At 42.9% G+C, this 20,793-nt stretch overlaps 6 protein-coding genes and 1 pseudogene across 6 annotated transcripts; 4 read left to right on the top strand and 3 right to left on the bottom strand.

The window, feature by feature from the left end:
• Positions 1-1,050: 1,050 nt before the first annotated feature.
• LOC148103771 (histone H3) lies at positions 1,051-1,769 on the bottom strand. Its single transcript, XM_087833258.1, has one exon. It carries the CDS (start codon positions 1,742-1,744, stop codon positions 1,334-1,336), a length of 411 nt encoding a protein of 136 aa, XP_087689384.1. The 5' UTR covers positions 1,745-1,769; the 3' UTR covers positions 1,051-1,333.
• Positions 1,770-2,065: 296 nt separating this feature from the next.
• Positions 2,066-2,540, top strand: LOC102778253 (histone H2A). Its single transcript, XM_006780971.3, has one exon. The coding sequence runs from the start codon at positions 2,091-2,093 to the stop codon at positions 2,475-2,477; it is 387 nt and encodes a 128-aa protein (XP_006781034.1). The 5' UTR covers positions 2,066-2,090; the 3' UTR covers positions 2,478-2,540.
• Positions 2,541-6,200: 3,660 nt separating this feature from the next.
• Positions 6,201-6,634, top strand: LOC148103770 (histone H2B 1/2). Its single transcript, XM_087833288.1, has one exon. It carries the CDS (start codon positions 6,206-6,208, stop codon positions 6,578-6,580), a length of 375 nt encoding a protein of 124 aa, XP_087689414.1. The 5' UTR covers positions 6,201-6,205; the 3' UTR covers positions 6,581-6,634.
• Positions 6,635-8,605: 1,971 nt separating this feature from the next.
• On the top strand, positions 8,606-9,260 carry LOC148103769 (histone H1 pseudogene; annotated as a pseudogene).
• Positions 9,261-11,142: 1,882 nt separating this feature from the next.
• Positions 11,143-11,733, bottom strand: LOC148103768 (histone H2A). The gene has a single exon (XM_087833282.1). The coding sequence runs from the start codon at positions 11,656-11,658 to the stop codon at positions 11,272-11,274; it is 387 nt and encodes a 128-aa protein (XP_087689408.1). The 5' UTR covers positions 11,659-11,733; the 3' UTR covers positions 11,143-11,271.
• A 189-nt stretch (positions 11,734-11,922) lies between these two features.
• On the top strand, positions 11,923-12,483 carry LOC102778544 (histone H3). Its single transcript, XM_006780972.3, has one exon. The coding sequence runs from the start codon at positions 12,005-12,007 to the stop codon at positions 12,413-12,415; it is 411 nt and encodes a 136-aa protein (XP_006781035.1). The 5' UTR covers positions 11,923-12,004; the 3' UTR covers positions 12,416-12,483.
• A 7,038-nt stretch (positions 12,484-19,521) lies between these two features.
• LOC148103767 (histone H4) lies at positions 19,522-20,012 on the bottom strand. The gene has a single exon (XM_087833295.1). The coding sequence runs from the start codon at positions 19,994-19,996 to the stop codon at positions 19,685-19,687; it is 312 nt and encodes a 103-aa protein (XP_087689421.1). The 5' UTR covers positions 19,997-20,012; the 3' UTR covers positions 19,522-19,684.
• Between the last annotated feature and the right edge of the window lie 781 nt (positions 20,013-20,793).

Below are 20,793 nucleotides of genomic sequence, written 5' to 3'. Positions count from 1 at the left end.
GAGTCATTGTTGACCTTAGCCATGTTTTTAGTCTTGTGAGAGCACTGAAGCTTCTTTCAGCCTCAGCCGAGGATACTGGGATGACTAAAAGCAGCCCGACAATTGTCATGATAAGAAATACTAGTTAATCTATAGCAGGGGTGGATCTAGAGAATGTTTTAAGGTGGCAAAGAAATCAAATGGGGTGGCAAAATCAAAGCCTTTTTTTCCCAAACACATGCAGGTGGTTACATATGGTTAAAATGATTCAAATGCACTAAGTATACATGTTTTTCATGTAAATATAGTCTATAACTTAATTATTGTCTGTAGCCCACATAATTATACACTTTAGTTACGTAAAACGTGAGTTTTGATTTTATATACTGGAGCCTGTATAATAAATAAATATGTAGCACAATAAGTATAAAAATCCATAAAGCTACACTACATGGTGTGGTTTAAAAACAGGTCTAACTTAAGTTTCACACTGTTTTTTGTTAGAAAACACATTGATACATGCTTAAATTACACAAAATGTCAGAAATCTACACTGTCATGAACAAAAATTTAAACCTAATTTTTCATGATTTGTTACATTAACCCGAGGTCTGAAATACAACCGACCATTTTTGACTCGTTTTGAGTTTACGTCTGTAGTTCACCCTCAAATTGTTTCATTTTATTTTTTTCCCCTTGCCTTGTTTGGTGTCATTCTTTTCAGCTCAACTGGATTGAGTTGTTTTTCCTCACTGACATACTGCATTAGTATTACTGATCTGAAATCACACAGATCTTAAAATCCTAGTAGTATTTTTTACAATTATTAAAAATAATAAAAAAAAAAAAAAAAAAAAACCCAGACATGTTGAGTAAATGTTTATAACTTGAAATGCAAATATAAATTTTACATTTTATAAACATGTCCGTACCATTTTGATGACATTCTTTAGTCACCAAAATTTTAACGTTAGACGTAAGTTTAACAGCCTCTGTAAACTAATATCCTGGCTTACTTGAGGCTGCTGTTTTCTCTTACAGTTCAATCAAAATTAGAAATGCTACTCTGGGAGACTAAGAGAATAATGGTCTGAATTTATATAGTGCTTTATTTAGTCCCTACGGACCCCAAAGCGCTTTACACATTAAGTCAATCACCCATTCACACACACATTAAGACACTTATGATGAATTCAACGTTGATGCCAACTGTAGTATAGAAACAAAGAACATTGAAGTGCAAGTACGAGAGAATATATAAACAATACTAATGAAAACAAAGGAGCGAGCTCTTGATAGGAGTGAGGTGGCTCTGAAAAGAGCCGTTGTTGGTAGGAGAGCGTGTAGCTTACGCTTAAGCTCTCTCTCCGCGGATGCGGCGAGCCAGCTGTATGTCTTTGGGCATGATGGTGACCCTTTTGGCGTGGATGGCGCACAGGTTGGTGTCCTCGAAAAGTCCGACCAGGTAAGCCTCGCTGGCCTCCTGCAGAGCCATAACAGCAGAGCTCTGGAAGCGCAGGTCGGTCTTGAAGTCCTGAGCGATCTCGCGGACCAGGCGCTGGAAGGGCAGCTTGCGGATGAGCAGCTCGGTGGATTTCTGGTAACGGCGGATCTCACGCAGAGCTACGGTACCGGGCCTATAACGGTGAGGTTTCTTGACGCCTCCGGTGGCCGGGGCGCTCTTACGGGCAGCCTTGGTGGCCAGCTGCTTCCTGGGGGCTTTGCCGCCAGTAGATTTGCGAGCGGTCTGCTTGGTTCTTGCCATTCTTTGTCTCTTTTCTCTTAACTGTGCTAACAGCAGAAAATGTGGTAAACAGGCGAGACTCGCTGCTCTTAAAGTGTGTGACTGGCTGTGACGCGGTACCGCTCCGGCTCGTGATTGGTGAGGGGCTCCACGTGGTGCTCAGCACCGTTCAGAGGAGCACCGCCCCGCCTTGGTGTGTGCCGCTCATTGGAGAAAAGTGCATTGAATTTGCGCGCTGCCGCAAGCCTCTCTGCGATTGGTGCGTGACGAAGCTGCGCGCGCTCTGCGGAAATATAAGCGAGGCTTTGAGCCGCTCGGGCCACATTTTCTCTTAGTCTCGATACTACGAAGAAAAGAACCTGTCAAAATGAGTGGTCGCGGCAAAACCGGAGGTAAAGCCAGAGCTAAGGCTAAGACCCGCTCATCCCGTGCCGGGCTTCAGTTCCCCGTGGGTCGTGTCCACAGACTGCTGCGCAAAGGCAACTATGCGGAGCGTGTGGGAGCCGGCGCCCCCGTGTACCTGGCAGCTGTGCTCGAGTACCTGACCGCTGAGATCCTGGAGCTGGCTGGCAACGCAGCCCGCGACAACAAGAAGACTCGTATCATCCCACGTCACCTGCAGCTGGCTGTGCGCAACGACGAGGAGCTCAACAAGCTCCTGGGGGGAGTCACCATCGCTCAGGGTGGTGTGCTGCCCAACATCCAGGCTGTGCTGCTGCCTAAGAAGACCGAGAAGCCCGCCAAGGCCAAGTAAACGCAAACCGCTCGGCTTCAACAACAACAAAGGCTCTTTTAAGAGCCAAACACTTCTCTCGAAGCAAACATTCTTCTTGGCGTTAATGTGTTTTTAGCAAGTTGTGTACTGGGAAATTTAGCAGAGATGCATTTTGAAAATGAACATTCTTCATCCATCTCCCAGTGCTGCAGACTAGTGATGTGCGTTATCACTGATTTCCTTTCCGATCTGACACCATGAAATATTCAGGGTGGTATTGACGATACTGATCCAATACCGATACGCTGTACAAAGACTCATTTTATTGTATCTTAAATTATAGCGTCTTAATGATTACAGGACATCAGATTACTTGTTCTTATCACTTAATGATGCAGAGTTGGTCATATAGAAATAAAAAAAAATATTATGTACTATTTGAACACGTTGCCTGCCTGCAGGACTAAAGGACTCCGTGAGAGACGTCTGTCTCGCCCTAGCAGCACCTGTCCCTCTCCTCCTCAGTTCACCTCAACATTTGCTCGTCATATTCTGTGACATGATTTACTCTGATGTGTTTGACAAGGTTAGTGATGTTACCACAACCATGCATGCCAAATCTCCCGATTTTTCCGGGAGAATTCCGGAGCCACCATCCTCCCGATTTTCCACCCGGACAACAATATTGAAAAACCATATTGCAGAATTCATGGTGGGCCCAGCCAATTCCAGTTTCCAACAATGGCGGCAGCTACTAAGTTTTAATATTACTCTTCTCTTTCTGGGTCGCAAAAACACTTAACATATTTTCAGGTGAGAATGTAGACTTCAAATATCTGAGCCGATCAACACGTTATTTTCAAACCCCCGCGGTCTTTCACTACTCAGGTTAAACATCATATATAAGTCACTTTGATAACTTAAAAATGTTATTGTTTGGCTTTTTCAGTGTATTATTTGTTCGTGAGTAAATCGTTTTGGCTGAGATTAAAGTTATTAGATTAGATTAAATAAAATTTAACTTTATTAATCCCTCGGGTGGGTTCCTCCGGGGTTTTCACACAGCTGAATAAACGTCAAACAGAAAATGATTAAACAGAAGAGTGAGGCGGTCGAGAGTTTAAGTCAGCGCCCAGTTATATTTTAGATAACAAGGAGCAGACCGCAGAGTTTCACTCCACCGAGGGAGCTCATGACGTATACCCGGCTTTCTTTAGACCGCGAAGGCCGGGTCCTCAGGTGGAAGCAGCCTCTGAATTTGGACCCCCGCTGTTTCCGGGCCGACCATTAATAACGGTGACATTTAACGTATTTTATCCGATAAATAAACACTGTAAAATGTATTTACCCCCCAACAGCCCTTTTGAATGTCTCCCTAATTCTGAGGTGTCAAGGTTGGCAAGTATGGCCACAACACCTCACTTTTTTGCCACATTTATCGCAAACCACGTCTCAGCTGTTTGTGGAGGTAAAATACGTTAGCACATGACTCAAACTATGCTCAGCCATTGTTGTGAGTGCGCACGCCAGCGGCTGCAAGACATTTACACAGCCGTATTTCGCACATAACTATGAAAGGCGGAAGAGGAAATAGTTCCTTTGAATGTAGACAATCCGAATGTTATAGTTTCTTTCCACTGTGTTCATGTCAATGATAAACTACAAATTTACCCTAAATTACTAAAATATAGATGGCTTCCCTTCATTGGCTTCCTGTTAAATCCAGAATTGAGTTCAAAATCCTGCTCCTCACATACAAGGTCTTAAATAATCAGGCCCCATCTTATCTTAATGACCTTGTAGTACCATATCACCCTATTAGAGCACTTCGCTCGCACTGCAGGCCTACTTGTTGTTCCTAGAGTATTTAAAAGTAGAATGGGAGGGAGAGCCTTCAGTTTTCAGGCCCCTCTTCTGTGGAACCAGCTTCCAGTTTGGATTCGGGAGACAGACACTATCTCTACTTTTAAGATTAGGCTTCAAACTTTCCTTTTTGCTAAAGCATATAGTTAGGGCTGGACCAGGTGACCCTGAATCCTCCCTTAGTTATGCTGCAATAGATGTAGGCTGCTGGGGATTCCCATGATGCATTGAGTTTTTCCTTTCCAGTCACCTTTCTCACTCACTATGTGTTAATAGACCTCTCTGCATTGAATCATATCTGTTATTAATCTGTCTCTCTTCCACAGCATGTCTTTATCCTGTTTTTCTTCTCTCACCCCAATCGGTGCAGCAGATGGCCGCCCCTCCCTGAGCCTGGTTCTGCCGGAAGTTTCTTCCTGTTAAAAGATAGTTTTTCCTTCCCACTGTCGCCAAAGTGCTTGCTCATAGGCAGAGCTGGGTAGTAACGAGTTACATTTACTCCGTTATATTTACTTGAGTACGTTTTTGAAAAAAAAATGTACTTTTAAAGTACCTTTTTTGAAAGATACTTTTTACTTTTACATTAGTACATTTATGAAGAAGAAACTGTACTTTTACTCCGCTACATTTGCAAAATTCGACTCGTTACTTTAAAAAAAAAAAAAAGTTTAACACATTAGATAACATGCCGCCAGTGGAGTTTCCGGTAACTTTTTAGAAGAACCTTGAGAGCAAACTGCTGCTGAAGCTTAACCATCACTTCACTGAGTGAAGAATTGGCACATTTTTGCTAAATATGCAGAAATAGATGCACACCCATACAACTTATGGTAAACTGAGCTGCCTTGTATGAACATATGTTGAAGATGCCTCGTTCTAATGTTTTCTCTGAAGCTGCTGTGCCATTTGGAGCAAAAATGAATATAAAGTTTACAGCATATCTTGTCACTGGAAATTGTTTGCACTGTTTATATATTTATATTATTTACTGTAGGTATTGGTGAAAAAAGCTTTATGTTGTGAAAAACTGAAATCTGGAAATTAGAATTGTTGTGCCTTATTTTGTTGATGTTTTTACATATTCCTTTTGAAAATACTAAAATTTGTATATTTATTCATTTTTGTTTGTCTGATAAAATTTATTTAAAAAATAAATCGGACATTTTAAACAGTTACTCGCTACTTGAGTAGTCTTTTCGCCAAGTACTTTTTTACTCTTACTTGAGTAACTTTTTTGACAACTACTTTTCACTTTTACTTGAGTAATAATATTTTAAAGTAATGCTACTCTTACTTGAGTACAATTTTTGGATACTCGACACACCTCTGCTCATAGGGGGTCATATGATTGTTGGGTTTTTCTCTGTACCTATGAAGCGCCTTGATGCGACTTTTGTTGTGATTTGGTGCTATATAAATAAAATTGAATTTAATTAATTTGCAACTTTAATGAAGTTTACTTTAAAAAAACAAAGGCAAAGCTGGAGCTAAGGCTAAGTTTTAAAGCTGTGTGCTGGTGAGCGTAAACTCTGACTATCACCATGTTGCATGGGTGCTACAGAAACATGAAACAAGGCAGAATTGTTATTAAAATGATTTCATTGTTGTCTGAAGACAATACTGATTCTAACACATCCATATCTGCCACACAGAGCTCTACATTTACTGCTCATTTAGAACAAATGACTGTCAGCAAACGAGGACACAATCACACAGCCCACTGTCTTTGTTAGATGCGCGCTTGTTTCAGCAAAGTTCACAAACTCCCTCCAACACAACGTCCGGCCCACTGTGCGGCTCCACCAATGAGATCCGAGGGCCTGCGCAGTGGTATTAGCATACAGCCTGTATAAAAAGCGCCGCTCTCGGCCAAACAGCTCATTCGTTACTGCAGAGTATCGAAAATGCCTGAACCCGCCAAGTCCGCGCCCAAGAAGGGCTCCAAGAAAGCCGTGACCAAGACCGCCGGCAAAGGCGGCAAGAAGAAGAGAAAGACCAGGAAGGAGAGCTACGCTATCTACGTGTATAAGGTGCTGAAGCAGGTTCACCCCGACACCGGGATCTCCTCCAAAGCCATGAGCATCATGAACTCGTTTGTCAACGACATCTTCGAGCGCATCGCTGCCGAGGCATCTCGCCTGGCGCACTACAACAAACGCTCCACCATCACCTCCAGGGAGATCCAGACCGCAGTGCGCCTGCTCCTCCCCGGTGAGCTGGCCAAGCACGCCGTGTCTGAGGGCACCAAGGCCGTCACCAAGTACACGAGCTCCAAGTAAATTAACTGGGTCTCACGTCAACACAACGGCTCTTTTCAGAGCCACACACTAAACTAACGAGCTGTATTCTTAACGCAACACATGTTGCAACTGAAGGGTGGTATTAATCCGCTGTACCGACCCCGGTCTACAGAAATGTGTTCCTGCTTTTCACTTTGTGGAAAGACGCTACAAACAGAATTGATGCAACTTGGTGTTAAACACAAGTTTTTAGTTCCAAGTATACTACTTTTTTTTTTTTTTTTCCCCTCCTGACATGCAAAGTTGAGTAAGACATAAGATTAAAATGCTTTGGTGCAGAAAAACTAGCATCAACATACATGTTGCAGCTTTTTATTGCAATGTCGTGTCTGTATCATTTTAGTTTTCTGTATTCATTTTGTTGCAGTTTCTCCATACATACATTTATGTGGTCCTGTCTGTTATATGCAGCACCATGCTCTTGCTTCACTGTGTACTGTACTGCACATGGTTGAAATGACAAACCCACCTGACTTGATGTGCACTTTAACACATAACTAGCCTAACTAGGATACAAAGGGCTTGTTTGTTGGACTATTAGAGGGCAAAAATTGGCTAATTAGATGCCAAAATGCATACTAAGAAAGATATGAATCGGTATTATCATTTATTTATTTTTTTTGTATATTTTTTTCCTCACTTGTGGTGCCCCTGGATGGATGACACTATTAGCATTTGCCTATACTGCCTATGCCACAGGCAGGCCCTGCTGAGTCCTTCACATCCAGCTTTCCTAGCAATTCCCACAGGAATTCCCATCAAAGCTTTCTTCAGTCTTAATTCCTAATGTGGTTGCTCCTTTGACACCTTTCTATCTGCCTTTATATAATGCAACTATTGTAGGAAGTGCTGAGCATAAGATGGAGTTGTACAGGAGGCAGGTAGGAATGATTTCCTGTGGTGTTCAGAGGGGATTTTTGATCATCTCAGTCTCTCACTAAACACACTCCGGTGACTGGTCAGCACATGACGGTGTGGGTCAGAGGTATTGTTCGGCATTTGACTTACCATGCACGAAAATTGTGGTCACATATTTTTCAGTAGGTGGGAGAATAACAGAATCCTTCAGAAAGAGGAACAGAGATATATTGGGCATGAGATAAGCTTTATTAGTGCCAGAGCTGGGAAATGCACCGACATGGGCAGAGCAGGATAAAATAAATAACAAATAATAACAACCACCTTATTATATTACAATGATAAAATGTTTGACTAATAGCGACAAAAATAATGTTTAACAGTGAGATGGCTGGATGTTTTGCAGGTATTGAGTATTACACATTGAGATACTCAGTTTGTGGATGTGTGTATTCACGTGTTCATTCACTGCTGTTGTTTATTGTCGAGTCAGTAACTGTAGAAGGAAACTGAGTCAATGCAGACTAAGAGATCAGAGCCAAAATTTGGAAGCGAGCTGCTGTAAGGTCACTAATGAAGCTTCTGATGTACAACAATGTGAGTGAAACTGTGCTTTGGTTAGAAGTGAGCAGCTGTCACACAAGTCTCGCTGCTTCGTGGGCCTCCAGCAGCATCGGTGTGTTTGCTGGGAGCTCGCAGCATCACTTTGTCCCACAGCTGCGCTCACCAGATGCTGCTTTTAACTCTGAGTGCGTGAACAAACATGTGTATCAGCTGGAAAAGCCTTTTTACGGAGCTCTGCTGCGGCTCCAACAGTTTTAGCAGAGAAAAGAGTGCAAGAAGCCGCCGAGCAGCGCTGAGCTCCGCACCGAGTCGCTGAGCTTTGGAAGCTGCACGAGCAGAGAGCACGAGAGCCCGACACGAGGCCTGCACGAGGAGACAAGAGCCCGCTGTGGACGGATCCACTGTCGACCTGCAGTGCTGCTCACACACTCACTTTGAGCTCTTTGATCCCGAGACACGAAACACAAAATGAAGCTTTGCTCGACACTCGAGAGCTGCGCGCGCTGCCTTCACTCTCCACGGTTCTCATGGTGCGTTTAAGTGCAGCGTGGCGCTTCCGACTTGCCATCACTATACCGTGAATCTCGATCAGACGCGAAACAGGAAAATGTCCGAGGAAGCTCCCGCACCTGCTGCCGCCCCGGCCAAGGCGGCCAAGAAGAAGAAGACGACGGCTTCCAAGCCCAAGAAGGTCGGCCCCAGCGTGGGCGAGCTGATTGTGAAAACCGTGGCCGCTTCCAAGGAGCGCAGCGGCGTGTCCGCAGCCGCTCTCAAGAAGGCTCTGGCTGCCGGAGGCTACGATGTGGACAAGAACAAGGCCCGCGTCAAGACCGCTATCAAGAGCCTGGTGGCGAAGGGCACTCTGGTGCAGACCAAGGGCACCGGCGCCTCCGGATCCTTCAAGATGAACAAGAAGGCCACTGAGAGCAAAGCCAAGAAGCCCGCAAAGAAAGCCGCTCCTAAAGCCAAGAAGCCCGCCGCGGCCAAAGCCAAGAAACCGGCAGCAGCTGCTAAGAAGTCGCCCAAGAAGGCAGCAGCTAAGAAGCCCGCAGCCGCTAAGAAGTCGCCCAAGAAGGCGAAGAAGCCCGCAGCGGCGGCTAAGAAAGCGCCCAAAAGCCCCAAGAAGGCGGCAAAAAGCCCCAAGAAGGTGCTTAAGAAGGCTCCCGCAGCAAAGAAGTCCCCCGCCAAGAAGGCCCAAAAGCCCAAAGTCAAGAAGGCGGCCACCAAGAAGAAGTGAGCTGCCACCACTCTCATACAACAACGGCTCTTCTCAGAGCCACCACAGCAACACACAAGAGCTCCTTCCTCACACTCTTTAACCACTATCATTTATAATAATATCCTTATTATTGAAGCACATCTCCCCCTCATTTTCACATTGCATTTACAACCTTTATTAGTATCGTGATACACATTAGTGCTGTTGTCACAAGTCTGCAACTCCAGAAAAGACAATACAAATTTTAACAACTATCTGCAATCATACCTTCATAATACAAAACATCACACCAATACATTTACTGTGAAACATTATCATAGAAAAACTGTTAAACATTAACTAAATTTTAAAATATTCTATTGAACAATACATAATAGGATCTGCTTTTATCATCAATTCGCAGTTCTTTCCCATTGCCTACTGGTGGTGGTCAGAGGGCCCGGTGGCGCCAGTGTCCGGCAGCCTCGCCTCTGTCAGTGCGCCCCAGGGCGGCTGTGGCTACAATGTAGCCATCACCAGTGTGAATGTGTGTGTGAATGGGCGGATGACTGTATGTGTAAAGCGCTATACAAATACAGGCCATTTACCATTCATAGATGCAGGTTATTATTCATGTATGAAATATTGAGTTCTATTTTTTGTAAGCCTACTCTGGCTGTTCTAGTGGAAGTACACAGTATATTTTAACGATACCTAGCCTGTATCATCAACTTGAAATGCTCTACTTTACAACCTTATCCGAATAAATCTAGGCCAGTTGAATTGATATTGGGTGATTTCAAGGGCACATTTTACTCAAAGATGAACCCATACAGCTTTTTAATTTAGTATGTATTTAATTCCTTACTGATTTCATACATGGAGTTCTGTAGCGTTAACGTTGAGGGGAATTCTGTTATTTCAAAATATAGTCTTTAGTTTACTTCTTGACCTCACAGATCCTTTGGATATCCCTGAAGAAGAGTCAGTGGCTGCCCTGTGTCCCCTTCCTCAGTAGTTTTCTACTAATTCTATTGTTCAGTCTGGGGGGCCTGTTCTCTCCCCAGGCTAGTAACTGTGGCTTCCTTTTTATTTCACTCATTTTATAACAGACAGACCACCACTGTCAATACATTCTTTCCTCCATTCAGTTAAGCACCAAAGTTAATAGCTAAACCAACTGATTTGGCACGTCAGAGTTAAGAAACTTGATGCCATTCTTCAGAGCTTTAAGGTCGTATGAAATGCTTTGTCAACCCCTGTTTTAAGGGCAATAGTGGATTTTTGTTCTCAAAGTCATTCTAACAAAACACACTTAGGAATTATTTCCTGTTCTTCTGATCTCCAGCCGCCCCCTATTACATAAGCAAACCTAAGCATTCGATTGTAATTGTTTTATTCTACTCACAAAAGACACAAAAAGTGACTTTGCAAAATGTCCCAACTTCATCAGCAGTGCTGAACACGTCGCAAACAGCTCCACAGTTTCCTCTCTCTGTACCAAAGAACTCCACCTGTCCCTCTCCTCCTCATGTTCTGTGTTATGATTTCCTGTTGCGTTTGTGGTCTTGCCACATCATGAACTGCGTGTTGTCTGTTTCCGTGAGCGTTGTTTATAATAAAAGCAGATCCTGGGTGAAGCTAATCATTAGTGCTACTGCAGTCATAGTAATCACATCACCAATGACAAGCTTCAAATATTCACACCAAATTAAGATATAAGGACAGAGTTAGGACAAGGCACGAGACTTGACCACACAGTGAGAGAGACTGCAAGTTTGTCTTAAAATCTATTGTATTATTTTGATTCTAATCTGATGACAAAACCACAGTAGAAACCATTAACTGGTGAGTAAAGGTAAATTTGAGTCCCTTACTGTGAAAGATGACAAATTAATGTACATTTTAAAATAAATAGAGATGCATAGTCTACATTATCCAGTACACAAGTCCTGATAGAGACTGTAACAGCAAGAAGAATGTTTGCTTAGAGAGAAGTGTTTGGCTCTTAAAAGAGCCTTTGTTTTTGTTGAAGCCGAGCGGTTTGCGTTTACTTGGCCTTGGCGGGCTTCTCGGTCTTCTTGGGCAGCAGCACAGCCTGGATGTTGGGCAGCACACCACCCTGAGCGATGGTGACTCCCCCCAGGAGCTTGTTGAGCTCCTCGTCGTTGCGCACAGCCAGCTGCAGGTGACGTGGGATGATACGAGTCTTCTTGTTGTCGCGGGCTGCGTTGCCTGCCAGCTCCAGGATCTCAGCGGTCAGGTACTCGAGCACAGCTGCCAGGTAAACGGGGGCGCCTGCTCCCACACGCTCCGCATAGTTGCCTTTGCGCAGCAGTCTGTGGACACGACCCACGGGGAACTGAAGCCCGGCACGGGATGAGCGGGTCTTAGCCTTAGCTCTGGCTTTACCTCCGGTTTTGCCGCGACCACTCATTTTGACAGGTTCTTTTCTTCGTAGTATCGAGACTAAGAGAAAATGTGGCCCGACCAGCTCAAAGCCTCGCTTATATTTCCGCAGAGCGCGCGCAGCTTCGTCACGCACCAATCGCAGAGAGGCTTGCGGCAGCGCGCAAATTCAATGCACTTTTCTCCAATGAGCGGCACACACCAAGGCGGGGCGGTGCTCCTCTAAACGGTGCTGAGCACCACGTGGAGCCCCTCACCAATCACGAGCCAGAGCGGTACCGCGTCACAGCCAGTCACACACTTTAAGAGCAGCGAGTCTCGCCTGTTTGCTACATTTTCTGCTGTTAGCACAGTTAAGAGAAAAGAGACAAAGAATGGCAAGAACCAAGCAGACCGCTCGTAAATCTACTGGCGGCAAAGCCCCCAGGAAGCAGCTGGCCACCAAGGCTGCTCGTAAGAGCGCCCCGGCCACCGGAGGCGTCAAGAAACCTCACCGTTATAGGCCCGGTACCGTGGCTCTGCGTGAGATCCGCCGTTACCAGAAATCCACCGAGCTGCTGATCCGCAAGCTGCCCTTCCAGCGCCTGGTCCGCGAGATCGCTCAGGACTTCAAGACCGACCTGCGCTTCCAGAGCTCTGCCGTTATGGCTCTGCAGGAGGCCAGCGAGGCTTACCTGGTCGGACTTTTCGAGGACACCAACCTGTGCGCCATCCACGCCAAAAGGGTCACCATCATGCCCAAAGACATACAGCTGGCTCGCCGCATCCGCGGAGAGAGAGCTTAAGCGTAAGCTACACGCTCTCCTACCAACAACGGCTCTTTTCAGAGCCACCTCACTCCTATCAAGAGCTCGCTCCCTTCTCACTGTTGTATCCATGTCATACTCGCACAACACTAAATCTTTAATCCATAGCTGTCAAACTCATGTTCACGCTAGAACTGAAGTGGCCCAGCCCTGTTAGTCCGTGTGTGCAACACATTTAGCTGTTTTTACTACATGAATACAAATCGGACTGACTTAAAAAGTTATCACCCAAACTTTTTTTTTTTATAAACTTATGTAAAAACAAACCTGTGTAGTAAGAGCATAAAAATTCTCATTGTTTGTCCCTGTACTAAAACTTAAAAACAAGACAGCTGAGCAGATTAAAGAGGTTCAGACTAATAATTATAAATCAAACTCTCATTTAGGTCTGAGATTCATTTAGACCGACAGCGAGCCACAGCTGTGCGCTACGTACAAACACACTTGTGTGGTGTATTTTCTGATCTGTAAATGTGGTCTTAAAGGGTGTTTGTTTTTGGGGTTTTTTTTTTTTTGTTTTTTTTTTAACCTGGAAGCATTTCTAATAAATGTAGACAACCTGGCAAAACTTGTTTGCATTTTAAACAGTAGTGAAGGGATTTACGGCTCTTTTTAGAGAACCGGCTCTTCAGGTTTTGTTGTTGCTTTAATTAATTAATTAACAAAAATATAAAATTATACACAAAAGGAATTACTAATGTAAAACAAAGTGGTTTTATTTATATATGTGGTGGCCCCTAGAGACAAAGCACGTACAAACTCCAAAACACATTTCTAGCGTTAACTGAACTCCCAAAACAGAGCTACCCAGATCACTTAAATTACACAATTGAAAGCATATGTGTATGGTTTGTGTATTTATACACAAGCACTCATATATATTCAAATAATTTAAAAAAATGTTCATTTACCTGTTACTACAACAACACCAAATCCAGTTTTAAGTGCTTCGGAGTTTTTACATGTTTTGGAGTTTGTACGTGCTTTCTCTCTAGGGGCCATTAAATATATGAGTAAATATAAATATACTTTGATTTATTCACTCCACATAAAATGTAATAAATAAATCATATATTACAAAAAACAACTATTCACAGTTCAACTTTTAACTATTTAAATTTTCATCTTTTTCCTTTTAAACAAATTTAAAGTGAAACAACACAAAACACTGCAAACCACAACACAATTAAATATAAATTAAAATATGAAAACAAAAAGAAGATGCATATTCTCTGTCATATGGGCCTGCATGAATAAACTTTATCCTTTATCCTTTATCATCTGCAACTGAAAATAGTTGTGGATGATTACTCCCATATGGAAAAGATATATATAAATCTTATAAAGTTTGTATCTGTCTTGTATGAAAAGCATACAAGAGTGAAAACACATATAAGATCCCTTGAAAAATTATATAATGAAACTTGTATGTTCTGGATACTTACTAAAAAAATATATGAAAGTAATGAGAAAGTGGCCACTTTCATGAGTAAATCATATATGTTTTTACTATTTCTTTTCCATATGGGCTATACCTTTCTAATGTGACGTTGTTGTCCCTGGCTCTCTTTCTCTGTCTGTCTCTCCCTCCTGCTCTGTTCCTGTGATACTGTGAGTGTAACTACCGCCCCTCTGCCCAGCGCAAAGCACAAGGCTCGTGTGCCGAGTGAAGCGGAAAGAAGTGCGAGAGAGAGAGAAAGAAAAAAAACCCCACGGCTTGCGATAAGGAGCCGGCTCGCGTCGTTCACATCAAAGATCCGGCTCTAAGAGCCATTTCGTTCGCGACCGACATCACTATTAAACAGACATGTTGCATTTTAAGTGCATAAAATCTGGGTACTGAAACATATCTTTGATAATGTTCCTTGTATGAAGGTTATGTCAGGATTGTAAGGCTGTCAGAAAGGAAGATCACACATTGAAATTGTTATATTGATATGATTGGTGAAAATGATATTTCAGGCACACATCAGAAAGAGGTTTCAAAAGCTTCATAGGGGTTCATCCACTCATGTCCACCTTTTACTAGATCAAAGGTGGGTTGGTTATCTAAAAAAAACCTAAATAAGCACTGCTGCTTTAAGCGGATTTCTGGCAGGAAGACATTTAAAAATAAACGGATAAATCAGTGAAATCTATCTGTTTTCTGTCGTTTGGTCTATGACCTCACTCCTGCTATAGGTGAGTTTAAATAAACAGTGGTATTGAATAGTGATGTGCGGATCAATACTGAAGTATAGATTCCTCCGATACCAGTCATTTATATTCTAAAATCGATTCTCATATTAAAATATCGATATTTTTGTGCAATTGGGAGCTTGCTGATGAGCTGCATTACAGTTTGGTACGGAAGCTGCTTTGCCAGCAGCCGTAAATCACTACAGAGGGTAGTGAAGGCAGCAGAGCACATCACTGGCATGAGGCTTCCTGCCATTCAGGACATTTATCTTCAGCGATGCCTCCGTAAACCACAAAGCATCATCAAGGACCACAGCCACCCAGCACATCAGCTCTTCTCCTCATTACCATCTGGCAGACGTTACAGGAGTCTGTCTGCTCGGACTACAAGACTTAAAAACAGTTTCTACCATCAAGCCATACGACACCTCAACCACAACACAGTCCACAGGATGCACTCAGAAGCTACCCTGCAGCTTCACAAGTACTCTGTATAATCTGCACTGGTCACTCCACTTTACTGATATTTATATTTAAAAAAGTGCAATAATGTAACAACTGCCACTAAAAAACAAACAAACAAAAAAAACCACCTTTGTACTGTTGCTTATTGTGTGCAATACTGCACTATCCCATCTGCCCATCACACATATATGTAGTTAGGGTGCAACGATACACAAAATGCACGGTTCGGTTCGATACTCTGGTGTCACGGTTCGATATTTTTTTTCCATACACAAAAAAAATTTCATGCTCTTTTTAATTTGTCATTTATTAAAATTATAAATATATATTTTAACTCAAAAGTAAATTTAATGTTGCTGAAACAACAAAGTAATAAAAAAATAAATCTGATTGAGAAATCACTCATCTTTGGAAAAGAGAGTTTATTACAGAGAAATGGCTCTTTGCAAAATAAAAACTGTACTATAGGCTTCTTCTGGGCTATATTCTCAGCAGCATATTAAACATCAGGTCCCCATAATGAGAATCATGTGCTAACGGCTGTCTAAATGACTCGGGTAAAGCTTGTAGCATGCGTGTGTAACAGGGTCATAAATCACATTGTTATAATTACACAAAATGTGTTCTAAACCCCCAAACCGTTCCTTTTATACGTGACTTTTAGGACCTCCAAGCCTGTAGTTATGTTCATTATCAGTTAGAGCCCCTCCTCATTCTTTTCTTCTTCTTCTTTGGTGCAACCCTATAAATACAGTGTACCCTCTTGCCTCTTGCCTCTCCCCTTTTCTACAATTCCCCTGTGGGAGAGGTTGGTATAATTTCTTTCCCAACACTGTAAAACGCTCATATAATGCATATTTAGCCACCTGGATGTTTCTGATTGTGATTTTAGTTCAATTATTGTCATTATTAAGCCTGTTTTTTGTTAGATGTTACAAGTGTGTAGTATGTATGTATCATAAATGGGTTTTAGGCGCCATAAATGCTAGCATGGATATATACTTCTTGCTAGCTTGGAAGTTGTGGTGGGTTGAGCTAACCCTCTTCCCCACTGTTTGTATTTGGTCGTAGGAGCTGGAGTGGGCAAATTATTTACTTGGAGGCCTTTCTTTCTTTTACCTTTGTTATCAGGTATGTCGGATTTTGTGTTGTTGTTTTTGTTTTATCTTATGTCAAATATGTTACGTGTAAATCCATACTTTTTGTTTAATGTAAAAATAAATGCCAGCCATTTTCTACAATAGGGCTTTGGAGCGTGATGTCACGGGGGTGGGCGTGGAAAGGATTTTGGCCTATTCCGCCATGTTCGGGGTCTAAGCGCAAGCGACGAAGGAGTGAAGGCACACACAACAGCCGCGGTTTGTTCTTGCTGTGTGGTCCGCTGCAATGTTCGAGCGCACGACTGGCAAGAGAATAAGCTTGAAAATGGTTTATCTTTTCATTCTTTCCCAACCTGGAAGCAACATGAGGCAGCTCGTGTATCGATGTTTGCAAACAAAGGCATCTAGCCTGGATAGCAGCTGTGAGACGAGCTCCAGTTCTCTTCCATCTCTAAATATCTGTTGGTGCGCCAGACATTTTCATTCCGGTAAGTTCTAAATATGTTCATATCACTCTTTATAGCCTATTAGTTTTATTTTCGATGCGCTCTGAGCTCATAGCAAATTAGAACAAACATCCTACTGAGTGATTTTGCAGAACTACCTTCTATTTATAGAGATGCTAATTATTTGGCATCATTGCAGCAAACCAGCCTATGAAATGGATGAAACATCATGACTGAGTTCCAGTGCTACACAAGGGACCTGCTTCAAACATACCACCATGCCAATCAGATTACTTCTTCCATGTGAGGGTGAAGAGGTGACCCTTCTGGATAAGATGGTGAAGGTTTGCTGCCGTTTTGGTGAACAGTGTGATAATAAAACCAGGGAAAAATGAAACCTGCTCCTGTTAAACATTCCTAAGTCTTTTGCTGTATAAATTTCAAAAGATACAGTAATTAAAGTAATATTAGTAGTGGGTGATATCATGTAAACACTGTCATGATTTTATGTAAACATTTTGTCACTTGTAAACTATAAATGATATGGATTCTACACTGTAACGGATGCGATGTTCTATAAAGTGGTTTTAATAATAAAAAAAAGGTAAACATTAGTTTGTTTCTTTATTCAGTTTTTGAACAGTGGGACTCAGTCAGTACATATTCAGTAAATGCAAATTATTTACATGGCAGTGCACTACAGGCATAAATCTAGACCCCTAGATAAAACATTATGGCATTATGTCAGTGACAACTCCTCCACAGTAGCAGGTGGGATTTTTCTTTTTAGAGGACGGCCCCTTTTGCCTTTCAATATAGATGGTCTGTTTGTGTTTTGATCAAGAGCCTTTTTTGGGCAGCTGAAGAGGAGAAGTCTATCTTATGGCCAACCTCTGGCTGTATCTTGGTCACATTACCCAGCAAAACCCAGCATGCAGGTTCATCTGTAACAATCCTTGTGCCATGATCCGCACTGTTGCTTCTACATTAAACAGAAGAGCAGTGACATGGGTGCAGGTCTCCACGACTCCGGCCTTACAGGTGCAGTGGGCGGCTTCAACCTTCCCTGTGATGCTCACAGTGACCCATGGCTGCAATGCTGGTTCATTCAATCTTTGAGAGTGCAGGACCTGAAACACACAAAGTTCATTTAAAGACAAGAACTATGAGCCAAGGCAGACTACTTTATCATAAATGTAACAAAGTTTTTAGAAAGTTAGCACATACATGTTTCATTTCTTTATGTGTCCATCTATAGAACGCTGCATGTTATAGTGTAAATCTGCCTGTTCTCTGTCAGAAACCTGCCTGCAGAAAATGAACCTAAAGTATGTAATGCAAGGATGTCATCACTTTAGAGATGGAGAAAGCATAAAGTGACAATTTTGAATCACTTAATATGATAAGGAGATTCTGCAGGTCATTAATCAATGTATAAAGTTAAAATAAAATGTATTTTTAGTGACACAGGATACAAATATGGAAGCAAGATGTATAATTAGAATTATTTATAATAAATATGAATAAATCATTGCAATTTCTTTAACCATAGAGAGTAACTACATCCTTCAGGACAATGTCACATCAATGCACTGAACTCACCATGTTTTCCCAGCCTCCACATGTTCTCACTGTAATTTCCCCTCATGAATGAATTTATGCTGCACTAATGTGAATGTTTGCAGGGAAATCAAACGCATTTCACACGCAGTACTCGAGCTGACTTACCTTTGTTTGAATGACGATTTGTACGTGCTGACTCCACAGATAAGGTACGAAAATATGTCAGGCTACGTCAGTAGCGGTTGGTCTTCAGGATTTCTACTCCACGGCCGTATTTCATACGGGTCCACATTTCCAATGCACGCTATTTTCTGCAAGTACCGCCGCTTCGCCTCTGGACGCAATCGGTCTCTATACCGTCCGTTTCTTTGGAGCTGCTTTTAAGCATCTTGTAATCGTCGTTCCAACACTGTTTGTTTTGATTCGTAGACCCCGAACATGGCGCCGCGCTCCCCCAATGCATTGCGGCGTGACGTCAACTCCAAAGCCCTATTCCCCTGTGGGAGAGAAGCTGGAGTGGGCAAATTATTTGCTTGGAGGCCTTTCTTTCTTTTACCTTTATCAGACATAACGCAGAATCACACCGGTAACACGTGATTGTTGTTTGTCTGCTTCCACTTGTATTTGCACTAGGAGGATGTCGGAGTAAATGTGCAGTCATATGCGTCGTGTTCCCACTAGTGCTGTCAGCGTTAATCTCGTTGAAATGACGTTAACGCCACAACACGGCAAATCTCCGTTAACGAGCTACCGTGGATCGTGCGTGGGGCTGGATGGCGTCAACACGTTAACAAGCTAACTGCGCTAACGCAGTAGTTCCCACCAATGTAATTGAGCATTGCGTAGCACATCCAAATGCTGTTTTACTTTTGTCCATGACGCGCTTACCTTCAGGGTCATACGTCACATGAAAACCAAAATAGTTCCAAACGCCAGATCTGAATGAGGGTGGGGGAGGTTCAATTTGCCATGTTGCAAGGAGAGGTTAACTTCTGTCTCGCTGGCTTGCCCTGCGCTCAGTGAATCTGCGTTCCGACTACTCCGCCTAGGCTGCACTGTCGAGCGCAGGTCCACTGAGCTCTCAACACAGACAGCATCGTCAGAAGGAAAGTTAATAAAATTAAACATTTTGTATTGTTCGATACATATGCGTACCAAACAGAAAGCACTGTATGAACGGTTGAATATGCATACGAGTATCGTTGCACCCTTAATATATATACACAGTATTCTATATACAAACTTCTTTTCCCCTGTACTAAGTCTTTATATTTTGCCCTTTTCATTGAGGTTGACCTGTGCCAACTTGCATATAAGAAACAAAACTCAGTCTTACTACTGCTACTACGAAGTTGCTGGAGAGATAATGGCATATTTACTAATATTTTCAGGACTACGCCAAAACATGACAAAAACAACAAGATTCCAGAACAAAGCTCTTAAAGTGAGATGTGTGGCTCTTAAAAGAGCCGTTTGATGGATTGGGGTGAAGGAGTTTAACCGCCGAAGCCGTACAGAGTGCGGCCCTGCCTCTTCAGAGCGTACACCACATCCATGGCGGTCACAGTCTTCCTCTTGGCGTGCTCAGTGTAGGTGACGGCGTCACGGATGACGTTCTCCAGGAACACCTTGAGTACACCGCGGGTCTCCTCGTAGATCAGACCGGAGATACGCTTCACTCCGCCACGGCGAGCCAGACGACGAATGGCGGGCTTGGTGATGCCCTGGATGTTATCACGGAGAACTTTACGGTGACGCTTGGCGCCTCCTTTACCGAGTCCTTTGCCACCCTTGCCTCTTCCACTCATGGTTAAAGTTTCTTCTCTGAACGAACAAAGTCGAATGAACCTCAAGCCCACGGAGCCGTGTTATTATCTGTGCTCGGCGGACGTAAAAGAAAACAGACGGTTCGCTGGACGGCGCGAAGCTCAGTGGCTCCGCCCACTCTTCTATTGTCTAAATGTGGAAAGGTTGTTTTTTGTTAATGACAAGTTAAGTCTAACCGAACTGAGGCTCACACCAAATCGCAACTTTCAACCTCAGCTTTGAATTTAGGACTTAAAAAAGGAGTATTATGTGACTCTTTCTATTTTGGTCTGATTTGTTTATTATATAAAAAGGTGACAAAAGTGACATAAATAATTATAGACAATTAACAATCAGTGTTGGGGAGTAACGGAATACATGTACCGCCGTTACGTATTTAAAATACAAAATATGAGTAACTGTATTCCGTTACTGTTACCGTTTAAAAAGGTGGTATTTAGAATACAGTTACTTTGTTGAAATAAATGGATTACACGGCGGTACTTCCCTGTTTCATATTGTGGCGGGTCAGGACTGTTTGGGTTTTGTTTGACAGCTACCTTCTGTTGTTCCAGGCCGCAGCGTTACGGTTGCCATGGTTACAGGGTGACGCTCTCTCTGCGTGTTTCCTGGGTGAGAGAGGCCTTGTTGTTGTTGTGCTAAGCTAAAAGGCAGAATGCTACAGTATAGCTCTAAAGCCTGTAGCCTCATGGGCAGTGTAGTCCGTGCTGCAGGGAGAATGGACTGCCATACCCGTTATGTGTCTGTGAGCGCTAGTGATGGGATTTCTGGCTCTTTT

Source organism: Neolamprologus brichardi, chromosome 3 (genome assembly GCF_056152115.1).
Source record: "Neolamprologus brichardi isolate AB-2024 chromosome 3, ASM5615211v1, whole genome shotgun sequence".
In the NCBI taxonomy this organism is placed as follows: Eukaryota; Metazoa; Chordata; class Actinopteri; order Cichliformes; family Cichlidae; genus Neolamprologus; species Neolamprologus brichardi.
Note: the sequence above shows the minus strand (reverse complement) of the source record. Positions and strands in the feature narration are given on the sequence as shown.

What these genes read in the sequence shown, in the direction of transcription:
- LOC148103767 (XM_087833295.1), bottom strand. Translation starts at nt 19,996, where the DNA reads ATGAGTGGAAGAGGCAAGGGTGGCAAAGGACTCGGTAAAGGAGGCGCC.
- LOC102778253 (XM_006780971.3), top strand. Translation starts at nt 2,091, where the DNA reads ATGAGTGGTCGCGGCAAAACCGGAGGTAAAGCCAGAGCTAAGGCTAAG.
- LOC102778544 (XM_006780972.3), top strand. Translation starts at nt 12,005, where the DNA reads ATGGCAAGAACCAAGCAGACCGCTCGTAAATCTACTGGCGGCAAAGCC.
- LOC148103768 (XM_087833282.1), bottom strand. Translation starts at nt 11,658, where the DNA reads ATGAGTGGTCGCGGCAAAACCGGAGGTAAAGCCAGAGCTAAGGCTAAG.
- LOC148103770 (XM_087833288.1), top strand. Translation starts at nt 6,206, where the DNA reads ATGCCTGAACCCGCCAAGTCCGCGCCCAAGAAGGGCTCCAAGAAAGCC.
- LOC148103771 (XM_087833258.1), bottom strand. Translation starts at nt 1,744, where the DNA reads ATGGCAAGAACCAAGCAGACCGCTCGCAAATCTACTGGCGGCAAAGCC.